General features: G+C 53.9%; 1 protein-coding gene across 1 annotated transcript; it reads right to left on the reverse strand.

Annotated features, from left to right (window-relative positions):
- Window positions 1–207: 207 nt before the first annotated feature.
- On the reverse strand, window positions 208–10,560 carry LOC147725466 (small ribosomal subunit protein eS8-like). The gene is made up of 2 exons (XM_086964144.1): window positions 9,968–10,560; window positions 208–282 (listed from the first exon to the last, which is right to left on the reverse strand). The coding sequence occupies exons 1-2, from the start codon at window positions 10,539–10,541 to the stop codon at window positions 230–232; spliced, it is 627 nt and encodes a 208-aa protein (XP_086820270.1). The 5' UTR covers window positions 10,542–10,560; the 3' UTR covers window positions 208–229.
- Between the last annotated feature and the right edge of the window lie 423 nt (window positions 10,561–10,983).

Here is a 10,983-nt window from a genome sequence, read left to right on the forward strand (position 1 = left end):
ACAGATCATGGCGGTATTACACTGAACTGAATAAATTACTTGCACGAAGGAAAACTGGTGTCTGTTCCCTTTCTAACTCAGCATTATGGAGTTGTGGAGATTCAGAGTTTGGGATATATATATATATATATATATATATATATATATATATATATATATATATATATATATATATATATATATATATATATATATATATATATTGATGTTATCTTTTAGACCTGGACATTTATTTGCCTTTCTTGGCTTTGATCTTTCTCAGGTAGAATTCCAACTCTTTGCCTTCTGTAGGAAGGGGGAGGCTCTAGTTGGCGCAGTGTAACACTAGCGACAAGCAGGGTCTCTCTCTTCCTCGTCAGGGCTGAGGGTTACCTTCCAGACAACCTCTGCTTACCCTCTAGGTAGTGTGGCTTAAGCAGTCGTAGGCTAATCTTTGGGGCACATCGGGTTAAACACCTGCAACAGTACACCTTTACAACCAACCCACCACACAACGAGACCAGACTGTATTCTTGTAAAAATATATCTCTTTATATAGATTTTACGCAGGCTTGTGAATACAGTCAATAACTTTATGGATACGGTTGCAGGATATTGGATTCAGGTTACCACAGTTCTTATCGCAGTCCTTTTGAGGCCCGTAGGCCGGTGTTAACCAAAGTTCTTTGTGGAGCCGGCGGCTTCCAGGGGATCTGTCCCACGTCGCGTTGCCTTCTCGGTGTCGCTGATCGTTGTGGCTCTTCGGCCGAGCAGGTCACTGGTCGTCCGGGGCAGCGGTGCTCTGTGGCGGCACGGTCCTCTCTTTATCGCCCGCTTCGACCTTGTAGACGGCGGCTGTGCGGCGGTGACAAGTGGCAGTACGGTCCCCAAGTGCAGGACGTACCCAGCCAAATGTCGGTGCAGCTGTGGGCTCACAGCTGGGCTGTCGGGCAGGCTACCGACCTTGTGGATTCTCGTAGGGCAACTGTCTGTCCTTGCAAGTGAGTGACGGCTCGCTATGCAGTCACCTCGATAGCTCGGACCGGACGGGTCCTCCTTTGCTTTGCTCTCGGGCTCCCGGTGCAGTTGTGGTCACGATGTTCGGGCCAGCGGCTGCTGGTCCTCACTTTGCTTCCGCGGTTGCCTTGGGCCCCGGTCACGGTGGTCGGGAGGGTGTGGATACCTTAGAGGAGATTCCTCTTTGTCGATGCTGCGGCGAGGGTCAGCACCCGCAGTCGCTTTCTTCCAAGGGGGTAGCGTCCACTGGTCCTGGGACGCTGGTCAGGGGGCAAGTTCAGTTGCAAGCCCTTGGAGATCTTTTTGCAGAGTTTGGCACAAGTAGCACAAAAGTCTTTTCGTAGTCTTATTGTCTTCCTCTCCTTCAGCAGCAAGGCACCAGACACAGGCAAGAGTCAGCACCCTTCCTTGTCTCTCACGGTCCTTCTCGTAGGGCAGAGTCTTTCTGTGGCCCAAACCGGATCTAATTTTCAAGGAGCAGGGCTCTGTCTTTTATAGGCCAATTCTTTTGTTCTCGCAGGCCAGGGGGGCCTTTGCATAACCACTCTCAGTTCTGGAGTACCCCCGCGGGTGTACTCCGGCTTCTGCTTTCAGTGTGAGGGGCAGGCGCATCAGACGCCCCACAGGAGGTGGAGCCAGCATTGTCCGGACAGGAGTGGCCAGAGTACCTTGTTGATGGGGGCTTCGCCCTTCCTGGGCCAGGTGCCGGCAGAGTCATCCGCCGCTCCCCAGGAGGGTGGAGCCAGCATTGTGGAGGTCGAGCACAGTGACAGCTCGAGTCAAGAGGCACTCCTACCTCCCACTAAGGTATAATCTGCGCATTCACCACCTGTCATCCCTCCAGCCCTGTCACTCACACATCCCAGACAGTCGGATACACATACTGGCAGAGGCAACTGAAATGGTTAAGCAAGCAAATGCTAACTTTCTAAAAGTAGCATTTGCAAACCCAGGATACTAAAATAAACTTGCCTACAAGAAATATCTCATTATCCTGAGTTCAGGCATACTAAACATGACTCACTACCATGCTCCTTGAGCCTGTGGGGGTTATAGGGTGTAATAATCCTCGCAGCTCAGTCTGGCCTAAGGGAGCAGGTAGCCTTCAGTAGTGAAATACGGTCTTCGTTGTAAGTCACTACCAGGACATGCCACGCACATCAGGGCTTGTCCTACCTTACACCTACAATGCACCCTGCCCGCAGGCCTACCATAGGGGTGACTAATATGTAGTCAAGGGAAGGGTCGGTGCTGGCAAGTGGGGACACTTGCCCAGCTAGCGTGATAGTACGAGACCGCACGCGGGTTCTGCGGTCGCAGTTCCCAGACACATCTTTACGGCTGCTTCGGTGGGTGGCGCAACCAGCGCTGCAGGCCCACCAGCAGTATTGGCATCTACAAGCCCCGGCACTCTCTCGTGCGCTTTACTAGGGACTAACAGTAAATCCACTGCACCAATCAGGGATACCAATCGTATATACAGTTTACAGTAGGGAGCACTTGCACTGCGGCACGGATTAGCCGTGGCGCAGTGCCCTGAGTATCGGAAAACCAGCAAAACATCGGAGGCACATCAGCAAAAAGTGGAAGGGAGACTCACGCCAAGGTGCCAGGTCTAACATGTGTCCCCTCCAGCTGAAATGTGGGGGGAACTACCCTTCCCCAGGGAGTTCCACATCACTAAGGCGGAAAAATCTGGACAGACCGTCAGCGTTGGCGTGATCGGTGCCAGGGCGGTGTTCCACCGTAAAGTCCATACTCTGTAGAGAAATGGACCACCTCAACAGTTTTGGGTTCTCACCCCTCATTTGCATCAACCATCTGAGGGGCCTGTGGTCCGTCTGAACTCGGAAGTGAGACCCAAACAAGTAGGGTCTTAGCTTCTTCAGCGCCCAGACCACAGCAAATGCTTCACGCTCTATTGCACTCCACCTACTTTCCCGTGGAAGTAGCCTCCGACTTATGAAGGCTACGGGTTGGTCAAAGCCCTCCTCAGTCATCTGTGAAAGAACAGCCCCTACACCATGCTCTGAAGCGTCTGTTTGCACAATGAACTCCTTGGAGAAATCTGGGGCCAGGAGCACGGGCGCCGTGCACATGGCAGTCTTCAGGGTGTCAAAAGCCTTCTGACAGGTGTCAGTCCAAATCACATTCCTGGGCTGCTTTTTCGAAGTCAGCTCTGTCAAGGGGGTCACGATCGTGCCATAGCCCTTGACAAACCTCCTGTAATACCCAGTGAGCCCCAGGAAGGCTCTCACTGCAGTCTGGGTCTTGGGGGGTTCCCAAGCCAGGATGGTTTCGATTTTGGGCTGCAAGGGGGCTACCTTGCCGCTCCCAACTTGGTGTCCCAAGTACACCACTGAACCCTGCCCAATCTGGCACTTGCTTGCCTTGATTGTGAGGCCTGCTCTGCGCAGGGCCATCAACACTTCCCAGAGGTGTCGCAGGTGTTCGGGCCAGGTGCCGCTGAACACCGCGATGTCATCCAGGTAGGCGGCACTGAACTCGTCCAGTCCAGCCAACACCTGGTTGACCAATCTCTGAAAGGTGGCAGGGGCATTCTTCATTCCAAATGGCATAACCCGGAACTGGAAATGCCCATCTGGTGTTGAGAATGCCGACCTCTCCTTTGCCCCATCGGTCAAGGCGATCTGCCAGTACCCAGACGTTAAATCAAACGTGCTGAGGAACCGGGCAGCCCCTAGCCGATCAATGAGCTCGTCAGCTCTGGGGATGGGGTGCGCGTCAGTCTTCGTGACTGAATTGAGTCCTCTGTAGTCCACACAGAACCGGAGTTCGGGTGTGGCTCCCGGCGCAGCAGCCTTCGGCACCAAGACCACGGGGCTGGACCAAGGACTGCTGGAAGACTCAACCACCCCGAGGGCAAGCATCTTGGAGACCTCCTCCTTGATGCAGGCCCGGACCCTGTCAGTCACCCGGTAAGCCTTATGCTTCACCGGTAAGCTGTCTCCAGTGTCCACATCATGGACGCCCCAATCTGTGACACTCGGAACCAGGGAGAACAGGTCTGGAAACTGTCCCAGCAACTGGCGGCAGTCCTCCTGTTGTTCGGCGGTCAGGGAGGGTGAGAGGTTAACTCCATCCACTGACCCATCCTTCTCACAGGCCACCAAGAGGTCAGGAAGAGGCTCCGACTCCTCCTCCATTCCGTCATCGGTTGCCAACAACATGCCCACTTCGGACCTTCGCAAGTGGGGCTTGAGGCGGTTGACATGTGGGACCCGCAAAGGGTTCCTGGGCGTCTTCATGTCCACCAAGTATGTCACGGGGCTCTTCTGCTCCACAACCTCAAATGGTCCTGTCCACTTATCTTGAAGGGCACAGGGCTCCACTGGGGCCAAGACATACACCTCTTGTCCAGGCTGAAGCTCGACCAGAGTGGCATTCTGATCGTACCACCGCTTCATTTCTTCCTGGCTCGCTTCCAGATTTGCCTCGGCAAGTTGTCTGAAGCGTCTGGTTTGATTTCTGAAGGCCAGCATGTAGCTATATACATTCTGGGGAGGTTTCCTGGGAGATTGCTCCCAGCCTTCCTTTACCAAACTCAGTGGTCCTCTCACGGGGTGGCCGTACAGTAGTTCAAAGGGGCTGAACCCTAGGGACTTCTGTGGCACCTCGCGATATGCAAACAGCAGGCATGGTAAGAGGACGTCCCACTTACGCCTCATCGGACCTTCCAGGCCCATGATCATGCCTTTGAGGGTTCGGTTGAATCTTTCAACCAACCCGTTACCTTGGGGATGGTAGGGGGTGGTGAACTTGTACGTTACGCCACACTCCTGCCAAAGGGACTTCATATATTTCGATATGAAGTTGGTCCCCCTGTCGCTCACCACCTCTAGAGGGAATCCTACTCGTGAGAAAATTCCCATCAGTGCACGCCCCACCACGGGAGCCGTCACTGTCCTCAGAGGGATGGCTTCAGGGTACCGGGTGGCATGGTCCACCAAGACCAGGATGAACCTGTTGCCCATGGCTGTCTTGGGGTCCAGAGGCCCAACGATGTCAATACCCACTCGCTGGAATGGCGTACCGACCACAGGGAAGGGTTGGAGGGGAGCCTTGTTCTTCCCTCCCGTCTTCCCACTTGCCTGGCAAGTCGGACAGGTTCTGCAATAAGAGTCTGAGCTTTTATGCATTTGGGGCCAGTAGAAGTGGGTGACAAGCCTGTCATAGGTCTTGTCCATCCCCAAATGTCCTGCTAAAGGCACATCATGAGCCAGACCCAGTAGGAAGGCTCTGAACTTCTGGGGTACCACCAGCACACGGGCTGACCCAGGTTCAGCAGCCTTAGGCTCCGAATACAGGAGGTCGTTCTCCCAGTACACGTAATGTGTTTTGGCCTGAACACCATCGGCCTGGTCTGCAGCCTGCTGCCGCATACCCACGAGAGAAGGGCATTCTTTCTGCTCCCTGCAGAATTCCTCCCTGGAGGGTCCTCCTTCTTGCTGCCAATGGGTCAGCTCAGGCAGGTCCCCCAGTTCAGCGATCTGTTCCCCTGTAGGCTCCAGGGCATCCCCCTCAAGGTCTGCCTCCTCCTGGACCGTAGGAACTTCAGGGGCCGGTTTCCCGCGCCCCCTGCGCCTTCTCCCTAAAGCCTGTTCCTGGGCCTCTCCATCAGGCCCCAGGACCTCTCGATCACCCTTACTGGCTGCCATCGACCGGGTGGTCACGCACGCCCAGTCAGGCAGACCCACCATCCGCAGATGAGTCGTTTTCTCCACCTTTTCCCAAGGGGAGTGCTCCAAGTCGTTCCCTAGCAGACAGTCAACAGGCATGGTTTTTCTCACACAGACCTGCAGAGTACCAGAGACCCCCCCCCACTCGAAGGGAACTTGAGCCATCGGACACTGACTCTCAGAATTATCAGCGTTGATAACCCTACAGTAGGCATGGGGTACAACCTGCTCTTGAGACACCAGGTGCTGACTTACCGCAGTCACACTGGCTCCTGTGTCTCTAAGAGCCTCAGCCTCCTTACCATTGATGATCACCACCTGCCCATATTTCTTAGTGTTAGAGGGCAGGTAGTTCGTAGGGATCATCTCGCTGTCTCCTAGCGAGACCAGGGTCATGTGAACGGGATCTCCACCCCCCGGGACCATCATTTCTTCTCCCAGGTGAGCGCTAGTCACTTGTCGGGGCGGAGCACCAGTGGGTGCGGGTTTACCAAATAGGCGACACTTGGGGTCACTGGATATGTGCCCAGGCTCGCCACATTTGAAACAATTGAAGGGCCCCTTTGGAACAGGTTTACCTGTCGGGGCCCCGTTCTGCTTCGGGGGTGGGGGAGGCTGAGAACCCTGCTGCGGATTCCCTTGGGAACTACTTTGTGGGCCTTTTTGGAACCCCTTCTGTTTTCCCCCCTTGTCCCCCCCACTCTTCTGCTGGGGACCCTGCCCACTCTTGGCGGAATCTCCCACGGGACCCTTGTGGACCCTGGTGCTGAGCCAGCGGTCCGCCTCCTCAGCAAGCTTCCTCGGGTTGGACAGCTTGCTATCGATCAGGTGTTGGCGTAACTCAGGAAAACAGTGATCAGACAAGTGCTCCCATGCAATTAAATCAAAGAGACCTTGAAAATCATTAACTTTGTTACCTTTCACCCAACCATCCAGTGCTCTGCAAAAGTAAGTCACATACTCCACATACGTATTCCCAGGCCGCTTAGTACATCCCCTAAACTTCTGTCTATACATTTCAGGGGTAAGCCCGTACCTGTTCAACAAAGCTTCTTTCATGTGGGTATAGGACCTCTGATTCTCAACGGGCAAATCTAGCAAGGTATCTCTCCCTTCGCTAAGGAACCTTCCCCACAACCCCGCTCCCCAATCCTTGTCAGGGACCCGGTGGGAGGACATGGCTACCTCATATGCCCTAAACCATTGTCCTATGTCATCCCCCTTAAAGAACTCCTTGACTACGTCCTTCGGGATATGCACTCTTGACTCTACCTGCACTGGCGATGTGCTGCCACCAGAGGGAGGCTGATCCAAGTCTCTCTCCTTGAGACTCATCTCCCTCATCTTGATTTCGTGATTCATTTGGTGCTTTCGTTCTTCCAGCGCCATTCTTTTTGTTTCCAGCTCCAGCTGGATTTTCAATTCTGCCAACTTTCTTTCGTGATTCCGGGTTTCCTTCCTGTCCGCCAGCTCCTCTGGCGACAGGCCTTTACCAAAGCTGTGCTCGCTGTCTTGCCTCTCGAGATCGATCAGGTCCCCAGGCGCATTCTGCTCCTCCGTCGTATTCTGCTCGGCGAGGACGTCTTGCTCTTCCGGGGTCTTTCTGGACTCCACCCAGGCTTTCAGGGCCTTGTAGAGCTCCGGCTTGTTTTTGCAACCAGCGTGCGGAACCTTTAGTTTCCTACAAAAAAACTTCAGCTCCATCTTTGAGTATTTGTCCAGCTTTGCGGCGTCCCATTCCACCTCCAACACCTCGGAGGTCGTGGACTCCGCTCCATCCAGGCTCTTTGTGCCCGGCATGGTTTCGGCACTCGGAATCTTCTTTCAAAAAAGCAAAGTCTGTGGTTTAGTAACTGTACCGTAATCCTTGTGTAGTGATCAGAAGCTCAGGTATAACTATCGCAAGTGTAAATTCGAAATCCTCACCGCTGCGTCCAATGTAGGAAGGGGGAGGCTCTAGTTGGCGCAGTGTAACACTAGCGACAAGCAGGGTCTCTCTCTTCCTCGTCAGGGCTGAGGGTTACCTTCCAGACAACCTCTGCTTACCCTCTAGGTAGTGTGGCTTAAGCAGTCGTAGGCTAATCTTTGGGGCACATCGGGTTAAACACCTGCAACAGTACACCTTTACAACCAACCCACCACACAACGAGACCAGACTGTATTCTTGTAAAAATATATCTCTTTATATAGATTTTACGCAGGCTTGTGAATACAGTCAATAACTTTATGGATACGGTTGCAGGATATTGGATTCAGGTTACCACAGTTCTTATCGCAGTCCTTTTGAGGCCCGTAGGCCGGTGTTAACCAAAGTTCTTTGTGGAGCCGGCGGCTTCCAGGGGATCTGTCCCACGTCGCGTTGCCTTCTCGGTGTCGCTGATCGTTGTGGCTCTTCGGCCGAGCAGGTCACTGGTCGTCCGGGGCAGCGGTGCTCTGTGGCGGCACGGTCCTCTCTTTATCGCCCGCTTCGACCTTGTAGACGGCGGCTGTGCGGCGGTGACAAGTGGCAGTACGGTCCCCAAGTGCAGGACGTACCCAGCCAAATGTCGGTGCAGCTGTGGGCTCACAGCTGGGCTGTCGGGCAGGCTACCGACCTTGTGGATTCTCGTAGGGCAACTGTCTGTCCTTGCAGGTGAGTGACGGCTCGCTATGCAGTCACCTCGATAGCTCGGACCGGACGGGTCCTCCTTTGCTTTGCTCTCGGGCTCCCGGTGCAGTTGTGGTCACGATGTTCGGGCCAGCGGCTGCTGGTCCTCACTTTGCTTCCGCGGTTGCCTTGGGCCCCGGTCACGGTGGTCGGGAGGGTGTGGATACCTTAGAGGAGATTCCTCTTTGTCGATGCTGCGGCGAGGGTCAGCACCCGCAGTCGCTTTCTTCCAAGGGGGTAGCGTCCACTGGTCCTGGGACGCTGGTCAGGGGGCAAGTTCAGTTGCAAGCCCTTGGAGATCTTTTTGCAGAGTTTGGCACAAGTAGCACAAAAGTCTTTTCGTAGTCTTATTGTCTTCCTCTCCTTCAGCAGCAAGGCACCAGACACAGGCAAGAGTCAGCACCCTTCCTTGTCTCTCACGGTCCTTCTCGTAGGGCAGAGTCTTTCTGTGGCCCAAACCGGATCTAATTTTCAAGGAGCAGGGCTCCGTCTTTTATAGGCCAATTCTTTTGTTCTCGCAGGCCAGGGGGGGCCTTTGCATAACCACTCTCAGTTCTGGAGTACCCCCGCGGGTGTACTCCGGCTTCTGCTTTCAGTGTGAGGGGCAGGCGCATCAGACGCCCCACAGGAGGTGGAGCCAGCATTGTCCGGACAGGAGTGGCCAGAGTACCTTGTTGATGGGGGCTTCGCCCTTCCTGGGCCAGGTGCCGGCAGAGTCATCCGCCGCTCCCCAGGAGGGTGGAGCCAGCATTGTGGAGGTCGAGCACAGTGACAGCTCGAGTCAAGAGGCACTCCTACCTCCCACTAAGGTGTAATCTGCGCATTCACCACCTGTCATCCCTCCAGCCCTGTCACTCACACATCCCAGACAGTCGGATACACATACTGGCAGAGGCAACTGAAATGGTTAAGCAAGCAAATGCTAACTTTCTAAAAGTAGCATTTGCAAACCCAGGATACTAAAATAAACTTGCCTACAAGAAATATCTCATTATCCTGAGTTCAGGCATACTAAACATGACTCACTACCATGCTCCTTGAGCCTGTGGGGGTTATAGGGTGTAATAATCCTCGCAGCTCAGTCTGGCCTAAGGGAGCAGGTAGCCTTCAGTAGTGAAATACGGTCTTCGTTGTAAGTCACTACCAGGACATGCCACGCACATCAGGGCTTGTCCTACCTTACACCTACAATGCACCCTGCCCGCAGGCCTACCATAGGGGTGACTAATATGTAGTCAAGGGAAGGGTCGGTGCTGGCAAGTGGGGACACTTGCCCAGCTAGCGTGATAGTACGAGACCGCACGCGGGTTCTGCGGTCGCAGTTCCCAGACACATCTTTACGGCTGCTTCGGTGGGTGGCGCAACCAGCGCTGCAGGCCCACCAGCAGTATTGGCATCTACAAGCCCCGGCACTCTCTCGTGCGCTTTACTAGGGACTAACAGTAAATCCACTGCACCAATCAGGGATACCAATCGTATATACAGTTTACAGTAGGGAGCACTTGCACTGCGGCACGGATTAGCCGTGGCGCAGTGCCCTGAGTATCGGAAAACCAGCAAAACATCGGAGGCACATCAGCAAAAAGTGGAAGGGAGACTCACGCCAAGGTGCCAGGTCTAACACCTTCCAAGACATAACCATCTGCCCGACCACACTGACCCGGTCTGGAAGCTATACAGGCAAGAAGCTTTCCCTGCTGGAACTGCTCTTCAAGTAGAGTGCTGATCTTCGCTGTCTTTTTTCGCTCTTCATATTTCTTCATGATCTTCTTGGATCTCTTTTTGTTGAGGATCTCCTCCTCTTCAGGAGTCAGCTTAGCTCCTTTCTTGCGTCCAAGCGGCAAGGCAAAGTGGGCCTCATACCACTGCCTGTAAGGAGTGCTGTCGATCAGGACGATGCAGTTTTTCACCAGGGTCTTCGTTCGAACCAGTTCATTGTTGGAGGCATTGTAGACAACATCAATGATCCTAGTCTTGCGGGTGCAGCACTCTGAGCCCCAGGAAAAGTTCCCAGCATCAAACCTGAGGGCGCGAAACTTCTTATTACCACCACGGAATCTTACTGTGTGAATACGTCGAGGCCCAATCTTTGTGTTAGCAGGAGGGCGCCCCAATTCATACTTCCTTTTTTTGTGGTAGGGCTTCCTTTTGCCTCCAGTTTTGCGGCGCTTGTGCCAGTTGTCCCGTGAGATACCCATTCTCAGGTGCTGGCTGGAAAGAGGAGCTCTATATAGCTCCTATATAGCTCCTGCTGAAAATCCCTCACCTTCCCAGGGGTGGCTCAGTGCCGGGGGTATTTACAACAAGGGGTGGTGAGGGACAGAGTCTCTGAATTAAGCAGAAAGCTCTCACCCAGTCAAGAGATCAGGGCTAGATCCAACACCGTTTTTTAGCTCACTGCACCATCCCAGTTTCAGAACCTGGCTGTATGCAAATTAGTCTGTTCCTGTCCCAGTGCATGATGGGAACAGGGCAAACCAAACTACAAAAGCCAATTCTTACACTGGGAAGGAAACAAGCTCCCGGGGACCGGTTTATGGCATTACAGCCGTCTTCGGCCCGGTTTGCTTGAATCCTGATGGTGCAATGAGCAAGGGTCTCACATCTGAGAATACCCTTCCACGCTTAGGGTGGACAAAA

Source organism: Lissotriton vulgaris, chromosome 3_2, assembly GCF_964263255.1.
Source record: "Lissotriton vulgaris chromosome 3_2, aLisVul1.2, whole genome shotgun sequence".
NCBI classification, from domain to species: Eukaryota; Metazoa; Chordata; class Amphibia; order Caudata; family Salamandridae; genus Lissotriton; species Lissotriton vulgaris.